This window comes from Magnolia sinica, chromosome 4 (assembly GCF_029962835.1).
Source record: "Magnolia sinica isolate HGM2019 chromosome 4, MsV1, whole genome shotgun sequence".
Lineage (NCBI taxonomy): Eukaryota > Viridiplantae > Streptophyta > Magnoliopsida > Magnoliales > Magnoliaceae > Magnolia > Magnolia sinica.
The window spans coordinates 24,123,840-24,151,169 of NC_080576.1; the positions used below are offsets into that span (position 1 = coordinate 24,123,840).

The 27,330-nt window shown below is 38.8% G+C and overlaps 1 protein-coding gene across 4 annotated transcripts in view; it reads left to right on the forward strand.

Annotated features, from left to right (window-relative positions):
• The first annotated feature begins 216 nt into the window (after positions 1-216).
• Positions 217-27,330, forward strand: part of LOC131242803 (regulator of nonsense transcripts UPF3-like) — a 54,377-nt gene continuing 27,263 nt past the window's right edge. For all 4 annotated transcript variants that reach the window (XR_009169732.1, XM_058241687.1, XM_058241685.1 and 1 more), the window contains exons 1-11: positions 217-757; positions 1,267-1,373; positions 1,710-1,805; positions 1,924-2,022; positions 3,081-3,160; positions 7,517-7,630; positions 21,674-21,821; positions 22,196-22,293; positions 22,393-23,119; positions 23,222-23,352; positions 23,458-23,509. Coding sequence is in view for 3 of the 4 variants with exons in the window: in XM_058241687.1 (XP_058097670.1) it covers positions 618-757; positions 1,267-1,373; positions 1,710-1,805; positions 1,924-2,022; positions 3,081-3,160; positions 7,517-7,630; positions 21,674-21,821; positions 22,196-22,293; positions 22,393-23,119; positions 23,222-23,352; positions 23,458-23,496 (1,779 nt within the window). In the remaining variant the exon portion in view is untranslated. The remainder of the gene's footprint in view (positions 758-1,266; positions 1,374-1,709; positions 1,806-1,923; positions 2,023-3,080; positions 3,161-7,516; positions 7,631-21,673; positions 21,822-22,195; positions 22,294-22,392; positions 23,120-23,221; positions 23,353-23,457; positions 23,510-27,330) is intronic.

Genomic DNA, 27,330 nt, shown 5'->3' on the forward strand with positions numbered 1-27,330 from the left:
ATTGGAAGATCTCATTCATCCAATATTCAGTCCATTCTCTAGGCCATCTCGTCTATTTATATATAGCAATCACATCAGTCTTCCAGCTTACGTATCCCCAATCCACGGTGGGATTCATGAGATCAACGGCCTGGATCACCAACCCTAGGTCCTACTTGGAAGAACGAGCGCTTCAGGACAATATACACGTCCTAATGTATCAGCACCGCAATAATTTTCTCCTCCCTCGTAAGGGAGAACTCAACACAATCTTCTATGCGGAAATAAAACACAAATCCCAACCCCAAAACAATTCTCACTTTCTTCTTTCCCCCTTCTTTTGTTTTTTATTTCTCCTTTCGTCTCGCCTCTCTCTCTCTCTCTCTCTCTCTCTCTCTCTCTCTCCCCAATGTCTCCGGATCCAAAAACTCCAAATTAGGGTTTTCGCCAAATCGCAACTTCTCCCAGAAACCGCTACAAAGATGTGATTCCACGAAGCGATTCCCCGTCCCATTAGAAATCGAATCATCTCATCCGAATCTCAGTCGGTTTCTATTCTCCGATTTAGGGTTTTCTCCGTCCCTACGTCTCTCTCTCTCTCTCTCTCTCTTCTGTGATTTTGGGGAGAATTTCTTCTTATGAAGGATCCGTTCGATCGCACGAAAGTAGTGGTGCGGCACTTGCCGCCCGCGATTCCGCAGTCTGCGCTCATGGAACAGATCGACAGCCGTTTCGCCGGTCGATACAAGTGGCTCTGCTTTCGGCCTGGCAAGAACAGGTTAGGGTTTCTTTCTCTCTTTTGTTTCGCTTTTTTTTTTTTTGTTTTTTGATTTATAGGAAAATTTCGTGTTTATTTATTTATATATAAATATTATTCGACGTGTTCTTAGTTTTCTGCTTACAAGATTAGTTAGGGAGAGTTCTGTTAGGTTGTTGGCGTGTCCAGAATCTCATTTGGTATAGGAATTTATTAATTACAAGTAGTTTAGGCAGCGTTTGGGTCAAGGACATTTCAGGAGCAGAGAAAAATAATTTACGAGTTCGGAATTTACACTCTCAGTAGGAGCGTTTTTAGAAATTTTGTTTCAATTGCATATTTAAATGTTTCGTAGTCTGCAAAGGAATGGACTTGGTATTGATGCAACCAGTTTTAATTAATGGATTTTTCCTTTTCTATTTAACCATTGTTATATGTTTGTCTATTTTGCAATCTGTAAAGTGGTGAACTCAAATTTATGGTCTTAAGGTTTTAAGACTTATGGAAGTGCTGTGGAATGGTTTCTGCAGCCAGAAGAATCAGCAACATTCTCGAGTCTACATTGATTTCAAGAGGCCAGAGGATGTCGTCGAGTTTGCAGAGTTCTTCGATGGCCATGTTTTTGTTATTGAGAAGGGTAATCATGGAATCTTTTTTTGTTGTTCTATTCATTTTACTACTCTGTGGAACAGTTGTGGGCAACATCAGGATTTATGGGAGAAGTCCAATGGTCATTCCATTTCCGCTGCATTTTTTTTGGTCAAAAATCGGGTTGGGCGCATCTAACTTGTTTCTGCAAGATCCTTCATAGCAAAGTGTTTCGTTCAGTGAAAAATAAGCTAAGACCAAATTGCTCTTTGTTTTATTTACTTTTGGATATTTGACATGTTATGGTTGCATTATTTTTTAATGTAAATATTAGAAAAATAAATGTTGCCGTCCATGCACATGATTTCAAGCCACATTCTTCCAGGTACCCAATTTAAGACAATTGTCGAATATGCGCCGTCACAACGCACTCCGAAGGCATGGTCCAAAAAAGATGGTCGGGAGGGGACCATATTCAAAGGTAATTACTCGTTTCGTTTTGGCAGTCTGAAGTTCTTATCAGTTCTATGTGCATGGTGTCTCATATTTGTCAGATGGTTTTTGTTTTAATCACAAGCAGTTCTTTGATGAATAACTAGATCCCGAGTATTTGGAGTTCCTTGATCTCATCGCAAAGCCTGCTGAGAATCTTCCTAGCGCGGAGATACAACTGGAAAGAAGAGAAGCAGAACGAGCTGGTTAGTCATAATACTCGTTGTACGTGTACATAGGTTGCTTTATTGGTAATGAAAGGTCCTGCTGTATGAGCTTTGTAACTTGGACACGAATATTGAAAACAGTAGGTGTCAGGCACAGGTGACTTTTGAAAAGCTATCATATCAGCATTTCTATACAGATCAGTGTTTTGAATAGTGGATCGCATGTAGCGTAGCGTTCACTGTGAAGTGTGAGGTGTAAGCTAAATATATTATAGATTTTTAATCGAGGGTGTGCTTGGTTGGACCAATTTCATGATATTCTGTACCAAATTAGACTGATAAATAATGAAAATGTTCAAAATTTCATGATATTTGGTGCAGCCAAGCACAACCTAAAGTAATAAGAAAGGTCAATGATTAAGTATAAAGGTAAGGAAGGAGCAATGAAACTGATTTAATACTGTTACTTGTATTATTTTACTAAAAGCATTAAAAAGATTAGCTAATTTTTAATGAAAATAAGTGTAACAAATCATTGAAAATATTAATTGATTTTAAATTTGCAGTGAAAAATAACTTGTAATGTGAACTATGTAGCGTGGAGTGTAGTCAATGTAAATTATCATGTAGCATAGGCTACATGTGACTTAAGTTATTTTCATGTGCTATGTAGCGTTAAGGCTAAGCTATGCTACATAGCGTAAGCTACACACTACATAGTTTAGCTATTTAAAACACTAAGACAAATATCTAATAACAAGCATATTACTTTTGGACATTTTAGTTCATACATAAAAATATAAAAATGTATTTATAAACTGGAAATGCACTTGGGAACTACATAAACAGCATACTAATGCTGTTAACATACCACACTAAAAGCTAAAGCTACATTTTTCTGCATCTTTGTCAATCTGTGCTGGAAACATACCTTTCAGTTTGACAGAGGTGTTGGACAAAGTAATTATTTAGTAAATGGAGTGCCAGACCTGTCCTTGTTATATATCTATTATAAGCAGAACAACTCAGTTATGAAATAGCCGAATAAAGAAGCTTTAGGGATTGTGTGGCTATGTTGCTTATTATTCCTTCTACAGGTGGGCCAAAGGACACACTCATTGTTACACCTCTGATGGATTTTGTTCGACAAAAAAGAGCTGCTAAGAGTGGTTCTCAGGTACATGGGAATTTGTATCTTTTATTTTCTTTTTTCTTTTTTAATCTTTTGTATGTTTTGCTTCTCATGTCAAACAAACAACAAACACCCTAGTTGAGAATGCCAATTTTAACTTCCCTCACAGGATTTTTTGATTGCTTGTGACCATTCTAAGAAAAAAAGAAAAAAAAAAGAACTTGATTGCTTGTTGGCTTTATCCTGTACTTACTTTTAGTACTTCCATCTCATGACATCTATGATCTATTGCGCCTTTCTCAGAAAAAAGAAGTCATCCATGATCTGTATGTTACTTAGGAGTTAGGAGTTTGATGCATGCATTGGATTCTCTTTGCGTCAATGAGAAATACTACCGGTTTTAAATTTTCTTTTGGATAAATAACTAAATATTTTGAAAGCAAAAGATATGATACATCATGCATGTTATGGGAAAAGATTGCTCAATATAGATAGAAGGTTTGGAAACTTGTTCCTTTGGCAAACTTTCTGCTGACTTGAAATTTCAAAAAAGAAAAATCTCCCCGAGGATATTCGTCAACCTCCAAAGAGCTGCATTCTTCCTAGATCTACTAAATGAATCTTCTTCCACTAAATGCTTTCCTTGCAAAGTTGAAGGAACAACAACAACATCATCATCATCACCACTCATCATCCTCATCTTAGCGGTTCTCCTTTTGGGGTTGCATTATAAGTCGTAGATTAGCAAAAGCATCGGCTGCCTGCCAAATATCAATCTTCCTCTTTTACCCGTGCTCTTGGAGCTTGCTGTAGGAGAGCATCGCATTGATACATTCACATGCCCACACAATCCCCAGTCTGAAGTTGATGGGACGAATCTAAGATCAATCAAACCCCAGACAAGTGTATCTTTTGTCTTAAATGTTTTAATGTTTTCGATATGTCCTATGAATGCTAGTTTTGTACGGGCGCCCAGGGAGGCTTGCTAATTCTCTTGTGAAGGAAGCAGTTCAAAAACCCTAAGGGGCTGTTTAAGTACACTAATAACCAGTTTAGTTTAAAAAAAAACTGGTTAACTTTTTAAACCATGTTTGATTAAGCAATGAAAGTGGAAAAGTTTCTTCCCTGGTTAATATTTTAACCATGTTTGATTAAGCTACATAAAGTGGACAAGTTTCTTCCCTGGTTAATATTTTAACCAAAGAGCTTCGAATTTTATTTTATTTTTTAAATACCTGATGGTAGTTTTTTTTTATTTTAAAAAAAACCACTTTTACGTCTCTCTCTCTCCTAACTACACAAGTAAGGCAACCCTGCCCCCCTGCTCGACACTAAGCCAAGCCTAGCATGGGCCTGGCAAGTGGGCCCAAGCCTAAGCCCAAAAAATTAGTTGCACCTGGCCTAGTCAAGCCCAAATAAAAAATGGATAAAATCCTTATTTCCTAAATGTTCCTAATCTATCCACTCATCAAGTGGTCCACACAGACACTAAAAACACTTAAAAGGAACAAAATTAAGGGTCTACATTCATTGTGCATGGGTTGCCTAATCGAGTATTGAAATGACATTTTTAGGATATGGGACGTACATATGAAGTTGGGTCAAGCTAGGTGGGTGGGCCAGGTTAGGTAAAATGACTTGAGCCCTAGCTCGCTTGAAAAATTGATCAGGCCATGCATGTTAGGCCCAAGCCTGGCACATGAGCCAAGCTAATAGGTCCGAGCTTAGTCCAAAGCTGGGTTTGGCGGGCTTGTTGGACTGCCCAACCCATTGCAACCCTTACCCACAGCCACAGATGAGAACCCGGACCTCTAGGCTTTGATCCCAATCCATCTTGCAAATTCTATTTGTATGGCATTTGAATGATATGAAGTCATTGTGATATAATTGCATTGGTTATGGTTGGACATTGCAGTCTTTTCACTGACACACTGGAAAACTATTATGCAGAGCTTTTTGGTAATATTTTAAGTTCTACGTGTATAATCATGTGTTTTTTAACATCTCAAGAAGCTTCACTAATATATTCCACCATTTTCATAATGTTTCCCCAACCTTTCCATCAAACTAGGATATATTATGCGATACTTTCCAATGTTTCTCATGAGTGTTCCCCATGGGTGCAATACTGATACTTCAAACGCTGATACGAGATAGCTGTCCCTTTAACTTTGTTCCAATTCTTGTAACTCATGGCTTTGTATACTCATTAGTTGGTCTGTATCGTTATGCACCACTGCATCACCGGCTAGATTATGAAATGTACAACTATCGAAATTGCTCTGAATAAATCCCAGTGCCATTTCCAAGGTATTCTGTAATGATAACGGTGGCCATAGCACGCTATTACCGTTATGATATGGGCCACAAGCTACTGCCATTACTCTTATGATACTGGCCATAACTGCCATTATGGCCTTTTTGAAGGAAAAACCTGTAACGGCCGGGCCGTGGTACAGGCCATTACAGGTCAATTTTGCTGCAATGAGTGTTATGACCTTGAATGCGTAACGGATGCCACCATTACCATTACGTAATGGGGCCACCATGGCCAGTTCAATCCAGTCGTCATATTAACAGAACACTAGGAAACACCTTTTTCTATGTATCTTTTGCCTTCATGTAGAGGAAGGTTGATGTCTGGTAGGCAGCCGGTTGTAGAAACTTTGCTATTCTTCTGTTTGAAAGCCAACCTCGAATACCCTAAAAAAAAAAAACCAACCCTATATTGTTGGGGGAAAGGCTAAGATGGTGAATGATATGATACTGATGATGAAAATGACGGTGGTGAAAAATATCTTTAGTAAAAAAGATCATCAAAATAGTTCTATCAAAATAGTTTTTAATAGAACTATTTTCTATCATCATCATTATCATTACCCTTCAAAAAAATCATCATCATTATCATAAATAAAACTTTGCTATCATTATCTGTTTCTTAGCTAGCTATTTTTATCATCATCATCATTCTCATCATAATCATCGTTAGCCTTTTTCCCTGACAATTAGGGGTTGGCTTTTAAATGGCAGATTGGCAAAGCTTTTATGATTGGCTGCCCACCTAGCATTAACTTCCTCTTTTAACTGGGCTCTTGAAACTAATGATGCAGGGACTCTTATTGACACCACTAACATGCCAACACAATCCTGCCAGTGTGGACCCCCTAGTCCAATTATTACATTAGCGCCTCAAAGGGTGAGCTAGCGAAGTGTTGTCACGGAGTATACTTGCTAGGTAAACTGCAAAGCATGAATGACCCAAGAACGTGTTGAAGGTTATGATCTAGTAATTGGCTCCTCAAAATAGCATGGAATCTACTGGTACGTGGATTAACATGCCAGCATGGTTAGGCTCCACACTGCACTGAAGCACAATTATCCTACGCTACCCACAAAGGGGAAGTTTGCGGAAAATGAACGTCTAGAGCACACAGTGCCATTCAAGCCCATTGAGCATGGACTAGTAAAATTCTTTTCATTGATAAAAGAAATTGGCTTCTAGCACATAGGACTTGGATAGAGGCTATGAGAAGGATATGAAGGACTTGACAAAGGGGTCAATAGATCCTCCTTGTGTATGGGGGACTCATATCCGTTGCCTCGATAGATCTTGTTCTACTCTTCCCCTTCATTATTTTCTTGATAGATCTTTTATTTTCTTTTCATTCAATCAGCAACATTATACAACAAAAATTAATTTGAAAAAAATAATGGAGGAATATGAAGGCTTTTCATTTACCGAATGTAGGCCCTCAGGAACTTTTGGTGAACAAGATTTATAAAGATGACCTTAAATAGCCGGGACAAGCCTATGATAGTTTTGATGATGATAGCAAGAAAATGCCTTTTAGCTTTTGTTGAAGGACACCTTCTGGTAAATGCATAAAGACATTCTTCAGAATATTCATTTTACCTTATTTTGAGAAAAAAATTGTTTGTATTTTGGAAGAAGTGGGGACCATAATGAACGTATCTTTGTTTTTATAATATTCTCTTCAGTTGGGACTATAGTAAATATATCATTGTTTTTATTATCTTCTATTAAAATTTTTTAAGCCACTGGTTTATTTGATAACATATGTTCACCATTGCTCCATAAGAATCCATGTTAACTAAAAGGTTTATCATTCTTAATAAGCATGGTTAACTTTTTTGAATTTTATTTTAATGTCTCTTCGATATCATTTGCATTTTTTTTATTTATTATCACACATTACCTGATTATCCTATTTGGTCATGTCTGACCTTTTAATATGATTGCACTCAATGTCTTCCACTTTTGCACATTTTTACATGGTTACTTTGGTGCCCCACCTTGTTGTTCAATTTGTATATATATATATATATATATATATAAATGTTGATAAGCCTCCTTTAATTTTATTTGATGATTTATGTCAGAGGCCATCATCTAATGGAAAGATTACTAGAAAAGCTGGGGGAGTTTCATCTAGCAATTCTAGTTCAGCTTCTACCAAGCGAGCTACTGAGAGGCGAAGGGGTCCCACTTCAATGGTATGCATGTTTTCCCTATACGAACAATTTTGCTGCAGATGTAGTGCTCTCCTTTAAATGTTTCACTTCTGCTTGCTCGTGCATTTAGTTTTGTCTAAAATACATTATATTTTGGAACCCTAGGTGGAGAATCTGAATTTCTTTAAGAAAAAATTTAAAAGTTCTGGAGAAACCATAATCCTAGCTCAAAGGGCAAGCCATATTTGATATTTGCTAGTGTTATTGTTTCTGTGTATGTATTTTGTGATTGTAAACTTGATCATTTTGCTATGAAAATGCATTTGGCTCTGTTTTGAGTGAAACGATCCTTTTTTGATCAGCAACAACAATATGTTGGGAGGATTCACGGTGTGGTGACTCTCCTTTGCATCATGAGCAGTGTTCATGTTGTTGACGAATTGTCAATTTTATTGACGTAATATTGGTGTCGCAATACCAGTGACACCGAAAACCCATTAATTCGTTTCTCTACCTAATGTCGATGATATTTCCATTACCTCGGGTTGTCGGCGATAATGCTGACTTTAGGGAAGGTGTAAATACGTAAAAAAATAAAAAAAAAGGAAAAAAAAACTTTCATTTGATTTTTTTTAAAAGAAATATCCTGTAGAGGAGGATTGGTTGATTGGAACCAGGATCTAGTGGGCCAATCGCGGATCAATCTACAACCATGGCAGCTCTTTAATAGGTACGAAAAAACCTCAAAATTTCCTCTTTTTTCTTCGATTGGTTGAGGGATTTCCTAAAATACATAGATTTCAGCAATAATTTTGGGAATTTCGGTTAATTCTCATGGTGGTTGGATGGATTTTAGGGTTTTTGAAGTCTCCTTTCCTCCATAAGAAACCCTTTATACAAAAAGTTCTCCCTCTCAATTCCTCTTTTATGCGTACGGGGATGCGGATAGGTGTAATTGGCGAGTAGTGGTCGCCCGTCGGTGCTCTGTGGGCCCACCATGATGTAATGTGTTTTATCCATGCTGTTCATCTATTTTGCCAGATCAAGTTAGGACATTAGGCCAAAAATGAGGCAGATCCACTTCTCAGGTGGACCATGCCAAATGAAATAGTGGTGACTAAATACTTACCATTAAAAACTTCCTAGGACACTATAATGTTTATTTGCCATTCAACCTCTTGATTAGGTCACATATACCTAGACGAATTGAAAACACAAATATTAGCTTGATTGAAAACTTCCGTGGCCCCCAAGCAAGGTGTTCTGTATTCGTTACGATACACCCGTAAAGGCCGATACATATAGGTAACGGCTATAATCATTACCCGATACGGGGGTGAAAAAGGGTAGTTAGTTTTTTAAGACCGTATCAGTCGTTACGGTGGCCGTAAAGGCCGTCACAGGGCATAAGGAGTTTTACTCCCGTAACAGATCACCTTTTTTTTTTCTATTTAAATTCAATTTTCTCCTCGTTTTCACTTTTCTCATTCTAGAAACTCCCCTATATCATTTTACAACATATTTCGACCACTCTTACTATAGCTTTTAAGGTTGAAATTGTGGATTGAAGTGATTTGAGCGAATAGAATCTCTGAGGTCCTTTTTTTCAAAAAATTGAAAAAAAACAGTATTTATGCCTTTTTCTGATTTCTAGTTGTAATGCTTGAATTGTGATGTGTAAACATTAGAGACATAATCATATTAAACAATTCACTAGACAATCCGATACAACACTCTCACCAAAGAGTGGACCATTACACTACCATGAACAAGTTCAAAACAAAAAACGAATACATATTTGAAATATTTACATTATTCTTGATTTTCTAGATATGTTTTTCAGAATTTTTCGGGCAAAAGAAAATTTTCAACTGTTACGGGGGTCTTAACAGTCGTTACGCCGCCGTATTGGCTGTTATGGCCGATACCCGTATCGGTAATGGTGGTGACCGTTACGGCCACCGTTACCGATACGAAATACCTTGCCCCCAATACGTGCATTCAACCACCACTATTTTTTGTGGTGTGGTCCACCATTTGGATGGATCTGCCATATTTTTTAGCTGATGCCCTAAAATGATTTGCCAAAATTAGTAGACGGCGTGGATAAAATGGATGCGGATTGTGTCCTATCCCCGCCCGTCTCTAGCCACAAATGGGCAATTATATGGGCGGGCCCATCATGATGTATCTATTTATCCACGCTGTCCATCCCTTCTCTCAGATCATTTCAAGGTATGTGCACAAAAATGAGGTAGATCTAACGCTCAAATGTACACAAGTCACAAGGTATGTAATACACCAATACCTACAAATATGAGATATTTTGGTATTAGATTCATTATAGTTAATTCATATTGATATTATATAGTTAGATAATTAAATATAAAAGATCTATATCCAATACTAGGTTGTCAGGTTCATAAATTCATCAAGCAGTCCGATACAACTTCTCACCAAAGAGTGGACTGTTACACCACCATAAACATGTTCCAAATTATAAATGAATGCATATTTGGAATATTTAGAATATTCCGGATTTAATGGATATTTTTTCATAATTTTTTGACAAAAAAAAATAAAATTGCACCGTTATACACCTCGTATCGGCCGTTACGGCCCTGTATCGGCCGATATGGGGTGTATCCGTATCGGTAACGGTGGGCACCGTTACGCCCATCGATACTGCAACAGAACACCTTGCTAGTGATTTAATCCTGAAAAGGTATTCACTCAAGCGAGTGGATCCTTTGCCTATAGGGAGAAGATGATTCCTCGTTGTCTTTCCTCCTTAAATTTGAAATTGTAGCATTTCTTCTTAATAAAATTCTTATTATCATTTCAGAAAACAAAACAACAACTTTCCTTTATGACAACGGATAATTAATGTAGAGCCCAAAAGGCGATGCAAATGGATCAAAGTAAAGATTGTAGGAAAGAACCTAACAATCCTCTAGTTGGAAGCATAAGCTATTTAAAACACTACTAGTTATTTGTAGCATGTAATCCCGAAGAGGTTTTCACTCAAGTGGGTGGATCCTTTGCCTACAAGGAGAGAATGATTCCTCATTGTCTTTCCTCAATTTTGAAATTGTGGCGTTTTTTCTTATTAAAATTCTTATTATCATTTCAGGAAAAAAACAAAAACTATCCTTTATGACAACGGATAATTAATGTAGACCCCAAAAGGCGATGCAAATGGATTAAAGGAAAGATTATAGGAAAGAACCTAACAATCATCTAGTTGAAACTGGAGATTGTGAAAAACTTCCTCTCCAATTTTTCTTTTTTCTTTTTTGATAAAACCCCTCCAAATTTCTACCAAATTAAACCCCCCCAAAAAAAAAGAAGAAAAAAGAGAGAAAGAAACCTGAAAACTGAATTACTATTCAATAATAATAATAATAATGCATCACACTTCCATGAAGTAGCTTTACATAGGCTTAAAACCAAACAGAAGCCCTGTTCACAAAAAAAAAACAAACTAGCCCATCAATCATGTAATCCCGAAGAGGTATTCACAAAAAAACAAACACTACTAGTTGTTCGTAGCATGTAATCCCGAAGAGGTATTCACTCAAGTGGGTGGATCCTTTGCCTACAAAGGAGAGAATGATTCCTCAATTGTCTTTCCTCAATTTTGAAATTGTGGAGTTTTTTCTTATTGAAATTCTTATTATCATTTCAGAAAAAAAAACAACTGTCCTTTATGACCACGGATAATTAATGTAGACCCCATAAGGCGATGCAAATGGATCAAAGGAAAGATTGTAGGAAAGAACCTAACAATCATCTAGTTGAAATTGGAGATCATGAAAAACTTCCTCTCCAATTTTTCTTTTTTCTTTTTTGATAAAACCCCTCCAAATTTCTACTAAATAAAACAAAAAAAAAGAGAGAAAGAAACCTGAAAACTGAATTACTATTCAATAATAATAATAATAATGCATCACACTTCCATGAAGTAGCTTTACATAGGCTTAAAACCAAACAGAAGCCCTGTTCACAAAAAAAAAAAAAAAAAACTAGCCCATCAATCATGTAACTTCCATATGGCCCTTATATTAATGGGTCATAATCCACTCAAATGGAGTTAGAATTGCATGATCTTGGGCACGTTTGAGAGTTAACTCAATAGGCTATCAAACTAGACGAATTTCATATCATTTAGACATCATTTGGTGTCTAAAAGTGGCCCACCAAGAAAGTGGTGAAAATACAAAGAGAATTTATTAATTAACTCATGACTCGTCCTAAAGACTAAATAATAAATAAATCCTATTAAATTGATGGAGATATGATTGATCCCATGGGCCCCGCAGTGTAAGTTGCCTGTTGATCCCATCCAATTGGTCAGCAAACTGTTCAGATCATCAATTGACAATCTAAACGGTTGGATTGGGGAAATCTTAGAAAAACCAACTTGTGTGGCCATTCAATTGCATCACTTCCTCCCATCTTCGAGGGAAACTTGTCCTTGAGTTCAAATAACTGGTTTTAGTCTCCTGTGGAGATCCTATTTGTACCGCATCTTCTTTGGCTTCGTTGGTAGTTGATGGGGGAGACCTATGCACCCAATAGGCAACTTGTGCATTCCACTTCGTCTCATCTTTCACTTCTTCTTGGTCATCCATGTTCTAAGCATTGACTTCCGCTTTTGCATAAGTAGATTCGAAGGCCAGGATGGTTGGAACTTTGATTGTGGCCCTTTCATCAGGATCAACTTCCAATTTATGTACCTTGGTTGTTGTTGAGACAACACAATGGTGGCGATTTGTAATAGAGTTTGGCGCTATTGTTGTTGAGTTATCCATCTCCTTGACCATTGGGTTGCTCATATTTATTAGACCTTCAGTCTCCTCAATCGGGTCATCCATCCGTTGATCTTCTAGTTTAACTTGAACTTCCTCTGATCTACTAGTTGATCCATTAGCCAATCCAAGCCAAGGGTGGATTCCTCTTTGGCCACCACTTTTTGCAGATTGTTCATTCTTGGGAACCCGCCTATATACAATAGAATGAAATCCATGGTGCTTTTCCCATTCCATCAAGGACTCCAAGCGAACTTTCACTGTATCCTTGAGTTCCTTTGAATTCTTATCTAATATCTTCCTTGAAGGCTCTAACATCTATTCTAAGTTTTTCACAAGTTTCTCCTTTCCATGTATCTTGAACATTCTTGTCTTCCACTTTTAACTTCTATGTGATAGAGTGTTTTTGTATAGTCGTCATATGGCTTCGGATATTTATAGGGATTGTCATAAGATGTGTAAGAAGACGGCTGAGACTCGGGGCAATATGAAGGATAGTCGGGATGGTCAAGACAACTTGGATAAGAAGAGGACAACATATGTGTGTGGCTATGGAAGTCCAAATAGGGAAGTTTGTATGAGGGGTATGAAATCTTCCGATCCACGAGATCTCAAAGAAAGGACATGGGCCAAACTTTAGGGTTGGGGTTTAGATCTAATGAAGGGAGATTGGCGTGGTGCCTTTTGTTGATGGTAATGCCGCGGAACTTTTTTTTTGGGATGTTGTTTCAAGAATCGGGAAGGGTCCGTGAGTGAAAGGAAATTGCGAGGAAGATAAAGAAGGTAAGTAGAATGGGCTTGAATCCATTCTTATGATGTATGCTTAGTTTGTATTTTTTGTTATTACTTATGTCTTGCCTATTGCCTCAGCATTTTATTAATAAACGAACAATTATTCCAAAAAAAAAAAAGGGAAGTAAAAGGGAAGAAGAAAATACGAGGATAGGAGGAAGATGAAAGGGAAGAATTGAGATGAGGATATTACCTTATTCCAGATTCCTGACAGTAGAACTTTCTTTGATACCAATTAATGCAAACCCAAAAGGGTATGTAAATAAATCAATTATTCCTTAAAAAAAGGAAGTAAAAGGGAAGAAGAAAATACAAGGATAGGAAGAAGATGAAAGGGAAGGATTGAGATGAGGAAATTACCTTATTCCAGATTCCTGAGAGTAGAACTTGCTTTGATACCAATTAATGCAAACCCAAAAGGGGATGTAAATAGATCAAAGAAAAGAAATAAAAGATTGTGGAAAAGAACCCAATAATCCTCTAGTCGAAACTAGATATCGCAAAGAAACCCGCTCCCCAAATCTTCTACTGAATAGAACGAAAGAAAGAAACCTGAAAACTAAAATTTTATTCCATAATCATAATACTAATGCATTACACCATAACATATATAAGCTTAAAACCAAAAGAGAATCCCTAATAACAGTAAATGATCGCAACTTTCCCTCAATCCTGTCACTGCCATATATATGGCTTTTATGCAAATGGGTGACTACTCACTCAAACGGTGTCAACATTGCATGATCTTGGGCTCATTTAAAAGCTAATTCAATGGGCTATAAACAGGACCAATTCCGTGTCATTTGGACATCATTTGGTGCCCCAAAATTGGCCCACCAAGAAAGTGATGAAAATACAAAAGGGAATTTATTAACTAAATCATGACGCACTTGCCCTAAAATTTAATTAATTAAACAAACCTTTTGAAATTGATGACCATACGACTGATTCCATAGGCCCTATAATGCAAATTGACTGTTGATCCCATCAAATTGATCATCAGACCGTTGATTTGGTCCAAATCATCAATTAAACATCTGAACAGTTGGATTGGCAGACCTTAGAACAACCAACTTATATGGCCGTTGGTTGCAGTGATAATGATTCGCAATAGACAAAAATGGAGCAAAGGTCCTACTGCTCCTGTTGTTATTGCTCATGCCTGTCACTGCACCGCCTCAGTAGCTGGGACTGGAACTGCTTCCACAGCTGGCATTCCCCAAATCCCCATGCAGCTTAAGAGTGTCTAAAGACCAGGCTGTCTCTTTGAGTGAGGTTATTCAAAGGGCTGTGAAGCTCTTCTGGGTTTGATCGACCACAAGGGATTCATCCAAGAGGTTTGCTTTAGCTAATACATCCACAAATAAGTTAAAACTCCTTGCCTACCAGATAGCCGCCAATGATGAAATGTGATTCCATAATATCATTTATGAACCTATGTTTTGATGAGGCTGGAAATGTTTTCCATGGAGCCAGGTGATGGCATTCTTTCAGTCCCTTTACGCTTGAGCCACTAAAAGACTTTAAAAGTTGCAGTCCTACCTTAGTTGCTATTGGCTCCATAAAACTAGAGTTACCAACACCTACCCGACAAGAGTAGGCTGACCTAACGAATCCTTCTCTTTGATGAATGTCATTGAACTTTATTAAGAAGAAAGGAAAGCAAAGGCAGCAAACACATGAATGCCATCAAAATGGCCACGGCAAAGGTTGACGACAATCTGAAACAGAAAATAGCACTATAAAGACAGCTGTCCGTATCTATTCTCGACTAGTAAGAGATGCTGTTAATGCCATGTTTAGCCAGCGGATCCACTTGGTATAATTTGGTGATGAATTCCTATCTTATAAGGAGACCTTTGATCTCCTCTTTCACCCTAGTTAAGGGGTGAGATACTCTCGAAGATTTATCTGTTGCATTCCTTCCAGATGCCCATGAGAGCTTTCCTCTAGATTTTGAAAGGGTCAGAGAACTACCCTTCCATGAGGTCTGCCACCACTGATGAAAATGCATGAAATACAAAACAACTAGTAAAAGAAAGCCTGTATCTCCCATGCTGCTTCACAATGAAGAAAAATACGGTTCACAAATTCCACATGTTTATAGTAAATTAATCATATGTTCTGAAGACACGTGTTCCTACTTTGCATATTTTCCTACGTCAGCGTGTTGTTGGCAACAAATGCTACTCTAAATTTGAAGTTGTAAACAACTTCATTATGGCTGTTTTGAGAGCATGTCTTGGGGAAGTTACATGATGAAGAAAATCATGGGATGGTTCAATCTTGTAGACCATCAGCCAATTTCGATGGAAATAAGCAAACGACCTGTATATGAGTAGCATTATCACCTCCATAGTGTGTTGCTCTTACACAATTCATATATTCCGAATTGTACTATGGATAATACGAGATGGTGTGAGTTGTGACCTGCATCATTGTCAATGCCTCTTTCTATGATATGAGAGAGGTAGGTTTATTCGGCCATAATTGGTAACGGTATACCAAGCGCCACGGTTTGAACTTTTGAGGAAAATTGGGGGGAATCTAAAAGTGAAGTTGTTTGGGTACCAGGAATGTTACATGAGGAACACTTGTGCAAAAGGTTATGGAGGTTTTAAAGATAAGAGGTGCATTATGGAGAAGAGTTACCATGGGTCTATGGCGACACGTGTGAGATAGAGGGAGTGGTGTTAGAGATAGGAGCTTTGTTCCTTGGGTGTTTGCTGTCTATTTTTATAGACGAGTTTAGAAAGGGCATTAGGTATTGGGCTGGAGTTGGAGATAAGATTAGGCTTTCAGAAAAATCTTGGGTGGGAGGATGGTCCATTTTTCTCCTTTCTTGGTACAATTTCTTTATGTAGGTGGTTAGCATTAGGGATTGTTATGGGAGAATGGGGGAGCAAAGTATTGTCAAAATTATTTATTTTGAAGAAGTCTCAAGGATGAGGAATAAACAATCAAGCCGTCCTTTTCGGTATGTTAGAAGAAGTTTGTATTCCTTGTGATGGCATTGATAAAGAATGCGGTTGTGGGATCAATGAGGTTTTTATTTTTCCTCTAAGACTTAGTTCGCATATTGGCAAGCTCCTTAAGCCAAGTTTTGGTATGTGCTCCCTCCTTAGGTTGAAGCTATTTGTTGGATGGTAATGCTAAAAGAGATTTTGTTTGCAATCATCTAAATAGTAAGTTCTGCTTTTCACTGCCACTTTATGCATAGAAGCATGGAGGAATTGGTAAATCATTTCTTCATCGTTCGGTTGCTAGACATATTGGGATTGAGGCTTTCCAACTTATTTGGCATTGTGTCAACGCTTCGGTCAACAATCAGACTTTCTTGGCAGATGGGTTGGAGCCCCTCATGTGGTTCTTTGGAGCCCTTTTTTTTTTTTTTGTGAAAGATGAAGAGATATATTTGGCAAAGGCAAGAGAAACAGAAACAAAAACAATGAGAAAAAAAAAAGAACGCTACAGAAGAAAAAATAAAGAGGGAAACTAACTAAAAATACAACACACCAGCCCCAATGGCAAGATTAAGGCGCCCAATCCCTAAACAAACACAAGACTTGAGAAAAGGCCTTAGCTGATGAAGCTCTTAAGCCGTGAAAGCAGTGATTGTTCCTATCACGACCAAATGGGCCAAAGAACCACTAAGAAGAGGATATATGACTTTATTTTGTTTAAGTGCCCCTAGGGACTTGCGTTTCACAAACAGAAAAGACTGTCACTAACACTTGATTCCATATCTCCGAAGAAAATAAGCAATGGAGGAAGAGGTGGTCTATGGACTCAACATCTTGGAGACAGAGGAGACAAGCATTAGGCAGAATTAATATTCTTTTCCTCGATTATCAATAGTAAGAACTTGATTCTTGCTAACCAGCTAGGCAAAAGCTGCCACTTTAAGGGGAGTCCCATAAGACCACATGACACCCGAATGGCAACAAGTAATCGAAGAGCCAGGCGGCGCGAAGAGAAAGTAGAAAGATCACATTGTGAAAGCAACCGAATTGGCATGATACCAAACTAGAGAATCATCTTCTCCTAGAGACGGAAAGACCTTGTAAACGAGGGAGGAGAGCCTTTTGGTTCAACAATTCCTCGTTCATGAGGTTTCCCCTCAACGGCAATATCCAAAGGCCACACTCCCCATGCTAAGAAAAACAACCAGCAACCAAAATGTTATCGACATAATTGAGGGCCGCTAAGGCAGGGAAAGAAGAGGACCTAAGGGAGGAATCACCACACCAAGGGTCCTCCCAAAATCTAGTGTGCTCTCCGTTGCCTAAAGCAAACCTCAGTTCTGAGAACACTTTCGGGGCAACTTGTCAATCCCTTTCCAAAGCAAGGAGCGATAAAGGGAAGAAGGTTTAGTCCACCACCCCGACAGGGCAAGACCATACTTAGCCAACCATTAGGATCAACCTCCCAAGGCTAGAACTCTTAGCATCAAACCGCTAAACCCATTTCCCCAAAATGGCCTCGTTGACTAGATCAAGGCGCCTTATATCCACCCCTTCCTCCACGTAGGTGGTATGGACCTCCCTCCAGTTGAGAAGGGGAAACATTTTGGACAAAGACCCCCCTTGCCACAAGTTATCTCTTCGATGCTTGTCAATTCGAGCGATAACCGACTTAGGGCAACAAAACAGAGACATAATATTGGGGCAAGTTAGAGAGAGCCTTAATGAGGGTGATTCTACATCCCAGGGAAAGTAACCTGTTTTCCATGGGGAAAAGTTTTCTTTCCATATGCTTGATGTTTATATCCCACAAGTGTAAGTTTGATTTCCCTACATAGAGAGGAAGACCCAAATAGGTAGTAGGGAGAAAACCAATGCCACATCCAAAAGACTACGCCAATGAGGCAGTATTCTCACTTGACAGATTGACTCCGAAGAATTCACTTTTTGAAATGTTAACCTTAATACCTGAAATAACTTAGAACCAACAGATGGTCATACTAAAAAAAAAAGGCAAGGTATCATTTGCGAATTGGAGATCAAAAATGCGTTGAGGATAATTCTCGACCTTGTAACCTTGGAATAAACCCCACCTCTTGAACCATAGAGAGCATACGACTGAGAGCTTCTGAGATAAGAACAAAAAGGAAAGGAGATGGGGAGATCCGTTTACGATAATAGATAATTTTGCGGAGGAAACACATGATCTAATCTAGGCTCTCCATTTATCCCCAAAACCCATTCGATCAAGCATATTATCCAAAAAATACCATTTAACCTGATCATGAGCCTTTTCCAAATCCAACTTGCACATAATGCCTGGACTGCCTAACTTTAGAACAAGAGTCTAGGCGTTCATGAGCAATTAGCACACCATCAAGGATTTATCTCCCGAAGATGAAAGCACTTCGAAAGGGAGAAATAATTTTCAGGAGAATCGATCTTAACCTTTGACTTAAGACCATAGCCAAAATTTTATAAGGGCCGGTAACAAGGCTTATTGGCTGTCTTTGAGTATCTCAACACCCACACGCTTGGGGATGAGGGCAATAAAGGAACAACCCATTTATGAAGGCAAGCAATTAAACTTAAAAAAGTCTTCCATGATACCCAACATGTCCTCCTTGATCAAATGATTCAAATCCCAAAAGGTTTGGGAAAAAGCTAAGGGGAATCCATCAAGGCCGGGAGATTCTCTCTCCTTAAGTCAGAAACAACAGCTTTAATCTCATCCAGGAGGAAGGGTTGTTCCAGGGAATTGGCCTGCTCATGGCAGATACTATCAAACTGAAGGTTATCAATAGAGGGACGGGCAATGCCTTCACTTGAGGAGAGGTGGTGACTACTACCAAAACTAGAAAAATATTGCCATTATAAAAGTTGAGATTGTCACTCTTCTTGTCGTTCATTGGACTTTTAGCAGGGAACAAATTTTGAGGTTACGCATGGATTAGATAGTGGTTTTGGAGTCTATCTCACTCGCGGAGCTAAATCACCATGCTTGCCAAGGCTCATTATTACTTGGTTGGAATCATCCTAATTTGGTCCGGTTTTGGATTGTGACTTCCCTTATGTCTTGTTTTTTGTTATGAAGTTGATTTTGTATCATGCGATATCTAGAAACTTGGGTGCAAGTAAACAGAATATGGTAGACATGGGATTATGCTTGTAGAAAACATAGAATGGCGGTCAAAAAAGAAAGAAAGAAAGAAAAAACCTCTGACAGTTCTTCCAAACCTTGATTTGATGTGGCGAGTTTTGAATTTGGAGGTGGCTGGTATTGAGGTTGTTTTAAGAGACCATAGAGGGACTGTTACGCTTGCTTTCTCTGGCTCGATTGGTATTTAGGCTGTGCCTACCAACATCTTTTGAAATTGTTGAAGGAATCTTTTGAGGATCTGCTTTCAGTAGTTAGGGACTGGATAATTGGGATATGATGGGCTTTGAAGAATAACAGTCCTCAGTGTCTGCAGTCATTGATGTAGATATTTCAAGAAATATTTTGAGAGTCTTGTGGCGGAAGGGACTCAATGAATGGGATTTTGGACATTTCCAGTGCTATGGATATTGAATCTATCCATTTTCTTCAAGTGGATAATAATATAGCCTATAGTCTTGCACATTCTGTGGTTAGACCTTTATGTTGGGGCAACCTCTGCTGCCTATTGCTTCGTTTATCTTTCTTTCTTTTTCAATATAATCTTCATTAATAAAAAGTAAAAAGTAGACTCAGTTTGTTGCTTAGTTTGTGAAGTCCTTTTGTTAGATGGTGTTATTGAAGTATAACCAACACTACATCATGCCGAGTGTTGCTCATGCGGCTTTAACAAGTGCTTCTCACATGGTCAACTCATCATGACTCTATGGAGTGCCATCGAATCAAGACCCTTTTCAACTACTCTCCTTTTCCTTTAAAAAATAAATAAAATTGAATTCTGATACTCTTGAGTGGTTCGCAATAGGTTTTCCGTCCAAAGTTAAAATATCAAGGGCCTGTTTGGTGCGTGGTATTAGGAGGACAGAATTGAAAAAGTTGTAATAATTATGTCATGTCAGGTATTGTCATGGATTTGCAGATTTTACATGTTTTGGAATTCTATGTTTGGAATGCAAAAGGCTCAAGGAATTAGAACGGTTACCATTCCATTCCATGTTTGGGATGTAAACATAGCCCCATGTGGATGGTTGGATTAGCAAGAATTCGACGTTTGGAATGGACCGATCGGCTGTTGTTGTATACAAAATGTCTCCGAACAATATCTCTGCCAGATTCCCTATTTGGATGCGGAGGATTAGGCGCCGCACTGGTGAATTTCTGGATCCACTGAGGTGGAATGGATCCCTGATCGTGGGGTCCATGCTCATGTCTGTTGTGTACATCCACACTGTCCAAATCTTTGCACAGCTCAATTCAGGGCATGATCTGAAAAATTGATCCACAACCAAATCTCAATTGCTGTACAACACACGAAACAATGGTTATGCATATCTACATGTAGAGGTCGAAAAATATCGGTAGATGGAGAAGGTGTATCTGTCAGAAATTAATCGGAAAATCTGGGCTACATACCTAGAATGTTGCCGGAACACGAAATCCCGGCTGCTCCATCTACCGGTCGGCCTACACTACACTGACGAAGATTTTTTATTTTTTGCATATGCACTCACACCCCCACACACTCACCCCACAATGGGTACTCGAACCCATGACCTTGTGTTGAAACTCTTGTGAGTCTGCCACTCAGGCATGAGTAAGGACCCACCAACGGAGACTACCTCCTAATCCCCCTCTACCAATCAACGTGGCAGAAACTGGTAGAGATGCCCTTCAATCGTCGTGAAACCCACTTGCGCAGGGCAAACATTCAAGTCACCATCACCTGGTATCTGAGATGGGGTATCGCGTCTGGTCGTCAACTGTAATGAAGACGGATTGAACGGTCTCCTAGACATTTCATCCCTGTTGCGATCGACTGGAATGGGATGAGTCCTCTCTCTCTCTCTCTCTCTCTCTCTCTCTCTCTCTCTCTCTCTCTCTCTCGCGTATCCGCTGGATTCAATCGTGGGATATGATTTCAGAGCTCTTTTTCCGAAATGGGATTGGGAAAATCCCTCCCTTTTTCACGCGGGTTTTAGCACCGAACCCGAAGCTCAAATCCATCGCACAACGCATGCTCACCTAACATGTGGTGAGGGTTTTAGATGTGAGACAGGTAATGCAATCCAACCTAATCCCGCTTAATACCGCACACCAAACAGGCTCTGAAAGTTATTTTGTTTGAGATTCTCTGTTTCTGTCATTTGTATAAGATCCCATCTTTGTTCATATCTACCTTTTCTTCTTATTCATGATTTTGGTAGATTTTAATGCACAAAGCTGCTGGATGCACTTTTTTGTTGTTGTTGTTTTGATTCATCTGTACTGAGCTCTTAAAGTTGTTTTACCATGTGCTTAAAAAGCAAGCAAGTAAAATGATGCAATAGTTGGTTCTTACCAATTGATTCTATTTTGTATGCAGTATGTTCTAAGGGACAGCATGAAGAATGTGGGTGGCAAAGAGAAGTCTACATATGTTTTAGTGTCAAGGCGAGATGAGCATCAGCTTACAGAAAAGTCCATTGCTCTAGGTGCTGCAACTGGTGCAGAAATATTAGAAGATGAAAGTGGTATGGTTTATTCTTCATTAACAACTCCACGAACTTTAGCTTCCTACTATTCCTTGTTTCTTGTTTAATAGAAAGCCATTCTATACTACATCATTTGAACTTTCTGCTCCACAAAGGCTAAAGTTGGAAACTTGGAATAGACAGTGTGAAGTCTACGTCCAGAGTGTAGGAGGTCTTGTTTTGGGTCTTAGGACTCATTTCAGATTGTGGGTTTCCCATATAATATCATGATTGACATCACAGCAAGTAAAAACTCGTTGGGAGAACTGGAGTTTTACATGCCCGGTTTGGTACATCATGTTGATTCTGTTCAGATGTTTCTTCTTTTTAAGGTGGATGTCATTTTTTGTATTTTATATCTCTTGGATTTGCAGTTCCTGGCACTGATGGTGCTACTTCTGGATTATGTGGAACCATTGAAACTGGAAAGAGGAGACTCCCTCTGAAAGGGAAAGAGAGAGAAGTTTCTCAGGTAATCATTTCATTTATAGACTTCTTTTCAAAGATAGAAAGAATTTTGGTGAGGATGCTTCTTTTTTAATAATCGCTTAAAATTCCTTTGTTTGTGCAGGCATCTGGTGTTGTATCTCCAGTGAGAAGTTCAAGTGGATTCAGACAGAACCAGCGCCGCGAGGGTAGTGGAAGGATGATTAGAAGCATATCTATAAACAAGGAAGCGCGTCAGCATCAATCATCATCATTAGCAGTCCAGTCTGAGCAGCAAGCACTGAATTTGGAGAAGGACAAACGACCACCTCGGCCAAACATCATACGTTCTGTTTTAAAGGATTACATTGGTAGTATTGGACCACCAGCAGGTCTCTCTGACACTGATACCAAAAGGACTGTAGATGATAAGGTTGTTGGAAATGATCTGCATAGCTTTGTCCCCACCAATGAAAAACAAGACAGACGCATGAGAAATAAGGACAGACCTGATCGTGGTGTTTGGACTCCAATGCGTCGTTCAGATGGTTCACATGCCAGTGATGAATCCCTCTCTTCATCGTCTTCCCTGCCTGTGCAGTTTCTGTCAGATTCTTTAGAAGGCATGTCTAAACTTGGGGATGATGTAGCAGAGGACACAGATATTAGTAGTACTTCATCCTTCACCAGTGCAAAATCTCGAAATGTGGATGTGGGTTTTCACAATTCTCGGTTAGGTCGCGGTAGTAATTCATCGTCTACCTACGATTTTCCATTAAATCATGGAGAAATGAAGGTTGACATTCTCAGTGCAAGCAAGAGTGGAGAAATTAGAACTCATGGAAGTAGCCGTAGCAGTCCTATTGAGAATGGTCAGCTTTTGCCACCAACACCTACTATTTATCTGTGAAATCTTTCATGATTTCAATGCTAGCTGTTTGCTCTTCAATTTACCAGTGCTCGGTTTTGTTTAGGTTCTAACCATAGATTTGTTGGCCGCCGCGGACCAGCAGCCCACTCACCGAAGGAAGTTGATGGCTCCCTGAATCTTTCTGAGGGAAAGCCTCCCAAGAGAGGAGGTGCTACTGGCTATGGTTCCCACGAGGTGACCTAGTAGTCCACTATTTCCACTAAACATGGTTTTGAGTAACCTGCTATAGGATGATGTTTTTAAATGTTGACTTTAATCTTCATCACATTGCATCTGCAGAAACAAGTATGGGTTCAGAAGTCAGGTTCAGGTTCTTAGTGTTTTTAAAATGGTAAGCTCCTTATCTTTTGCGGGTTCTGTTTCTTTATTCTTTGTTTATGAAAAAAGAATTCACATTTTCAAATGACACATTTAAAGCAAAAAACGCAACTGTCCAACAATCTCAAACAAATGAACCGGCTAGTTTGGCTTTTATACCTGTCCAAGCTTAGCAGATCAATATGCTTGCATCCATATATAGTGAATTCACTTTTTCAAGCGCAATCATTTCGGGTATTTGAAAATAAAAAAGTTTCAGTTCTGTTTTAATTTGTATCTTTTTAGTGTGGTTCTCTGCATCTTCAGCATACAACATAGAATGGTTGTACGTTTTTCAATATACTAGTTATCTAATATATGGTACTATAGGTAGTATACTCATAGAAGTATAAAGATCTGACATAATATATAACAGGGAAATGCTCAGCTGAGCTAAGTTAATGGGACCCTTCCTATTCACCTTTCCTATTCACCTAGTAGATGCGTATTTGAAAATAAAAAAGTTTCAGTTCTGTTTTAATTTGTATCTTTTTAGTGTGGTTCTCTGCATCTTCAGCATACAACATAGAATGGTTGTACGTTTTTCAATATACTAGTTATCTAATATATGGTACTATAGGTAGTATACTCGTAGAAGTATAAAGATCTGACATAATATATAACAGGGAAATGCTCAGCTGAGCTAAGTTAATGGGACCCTTCCTATTCACCTTTCCTATTCACCTAGTAGATGCATTTTGGCCACGTGGGAGATCCATATCTTCAAGCTGGTCCCATTCTAACCGCTTTTCGTTAACCAATATATGTTACTATAGGCACTAGGCAGTATACTTGTAGAAGTGTAAATCAGACATAATATATGACAGGGAAATGATCAGCTGAGCTAAGTGAATGGGGCTTTCCTATGCACCCACTAGATGCATTTTTGGCCTTGTCGACGATCCATATCTTCAAGCTGGTCTCACTCTAACCACATTCCATTTACCATCTTGACCAAAATCACACCAATTGAATCATCTTAACCATCCGATCAACATAATGCGGATAAGGATCAACAAGATCATTCACAAAAGATTAGTCCAAATATCCAATCATCAATATGGGTTATCTTTCAATGGATCCACCTTTGATTGCTTATGTTTCTTGAGTATCACTTTGGTACTTTAGACAGTTTATTTGTAAAAGTAAATATTTCTTACATAATATATGATAGGGAAATGTTCTACTGAGCTAAGTGAATGGGAGCATTCCCATGCACCTAGATGCATTTTGGACATCTGGACCATCCATATCAACAAGCTGAACTCTCTATTCGTTCCATGTCAACTCTCTGTAAACCATTTTGAAAAGATTATACTGATTGAGTTATCCTAACCATCATATAAATAGCATGCAAAAATGGATAGACAAGATTGTTTGCAAAAGATGGGTCCAAATATCCAATCATGAATCTAAGTTGTCCTTTGGATGGGATCCACCTTTGATTGTTTATGGTTCTAAGGTGTCACTTTGGTCCAATGTTTTAAACAGTGCATAACAGTGTAGTGTTCAACCCTCTATGGCGTGTAGCATACTATTTTTAATTAAAAAGGGGAAAATATGATAATAGTAAGAATAAATGTAAAAAAGAAAAAGGAAAGTGCTGCTTTATTTTGGGTAAAAGCATGTTGTTCAAAACAAGTTTTTTTTTTTTTTAAAGATGAGATTTTATTGCTGAAAATGTTCAAAACAAGTCATTAATTATCATTTATCAAAGCTAATCCGCTTATATTTAAACCATCATCATCACGTGGACACTACACAGGACAACCACTAAACGACCACTGCTATAGAGTGGTGATCCACATGATAGACTGGATAGGTTTGATTCCATGCCATGCACACTATAGTGGGCCCCATGCAATAGAAAACAATGCACATCCACCCAAACACCTCCATTGAAGCATGGTGGCCCATGTGATGGTTGGATGGGTTTCATGCATGCTATACACATGCCACAACAGGCTCCACAGAGAAAAAATATTGTAGAACAATCCTAGCTTACAACATTGCGCAACAACCAGCCTTCTAAAACATAAACTAAAAAATTAAAAAAGGAAATTCCATAAGGAAACCATAAATCTTCATCCGAAATGAAAAGGAACTAATTAAGAGATATTAAGGGGCAAGAACATACCTCTATCAAGTTCGAGAAGAGATTCAATCAATAAAAAAACTGAACTTTTAAGCTTCGTAGCTGTATGGATGTGAAATGGGGGAAATTTGATTTTTTTCCCCTTCGTTTGGTATCCAATGCTCTTGAAAAGGACCTTCTTGTAGGGTCAATTGATTGGCCAAAATCTCCTCAATGGCTTTGTGGATCGCGAGAATCGAAAGTTCAGATTTGGGGTGCAGAGGGGTGCTTTCATTGAGATTAGGGTTTCGAAAGAGGACTTTCGAAGGCCCTCTGTTGAAACCCTTAAGTTTTAAGACATTTGTTAAAATGTGAGTTCTACTTTTTTGAGAGGAAACAACAATTTATTCAAAAAGACCGCAAAGCGGAAAAGAATACAACGCAAGAATTACAAGAAAGAAAGAAAAGAGCAGTGAAAGCTGCCTACACAAGAGGAACCCAACTGAACAATAGGTTAATGATCTTCCAAATCAGCTCGTTGATGGAAGAGCATTTATACCGAACGAAGCGGTCATTCCATTTCTTCCAGATGATCCAAAAGACTGCCATTATGAATATCCGCCAAGCTCTCTTACCACCTTTCGATCCTCCGGTGCGTTGCCAGGCCCACAACAAAGCATCCACTGACTTTGACATCACCTAGGCCACGTGCATAACGGAGAAGAATAACTCTTAGACCATCCGAACAATGGGACAATGAGTGAATGGGTGATCAATTGATTTTGTGTCCTTCATGCACACCAGGCAAACATTGGGCATGCTTAGAGATCTTCACTGTAAATTATCTGTTGTCAAGATTCTTTTTCTCCCTACTAGCCACACATAAATTGCCACTCTAGGGTGAGGCCCATAAAACCAATGGTGGAAAGGACGAGGCGAATCTCCAATGCCGTCGAACACTCCATATTTGATGGCTACGAACTCCCTCCTTATCCTTCCCGTCTCGGTGCCGAATCTCCAATGCCATTTAGCTAGAAGAGCCATATTCATTACGCTTAAATTTTTAATCTCGGCGCCTCTCTCCTTCACTGGTCTTCAGGCGATGGAACTTCTTTTCCCCATTAGCCCCTTTCCAAAAATCAGCATCTTTCCAATACACAAGGGAAGGCCTAGATATGTAGAAGGAAACGAATCCATCTTGCAACCGAAGACTTTAGCAAAGTGGCAAAGATCATCCTGCGGAACATGAATTCCAAGCTTCTCAGTTTTGTGAACATTAACCTTTAAACCAGACACCACTTCAAAGCAAATTATGACTTTCCAAAGGTTGTCAACTAGAGTTGCATCCGCATCACAAAATAACAATGTGTCGTCGGCATACTGCAAATGAGTAAGCATTTTTCCATCATTCGCAATAGAGAAGCCCTTGACACGATCAACCGACTTTGCTTTGAACATAATTTTGCTAGAGGCCTCCCCAATAACCACAAAAAGATAAGGGGAGAGGGGATTCCCCTTGCCTAAGACCACGAGAAGCCTTGAAAAAACCGTGGGGAGAATCGTTCACCATGACTGAAAAAGAAACAGTTTGAATGTAGGATCGAATCTTGCACGTCCACCTGTCTCCAAAGCCCAAGCGAAACAGCATAATAGTCCAAAAAGCCCTAATCGAATGATCATACTCCTCCACATCCAGATTACATACCAACCCGGGCTTTCGC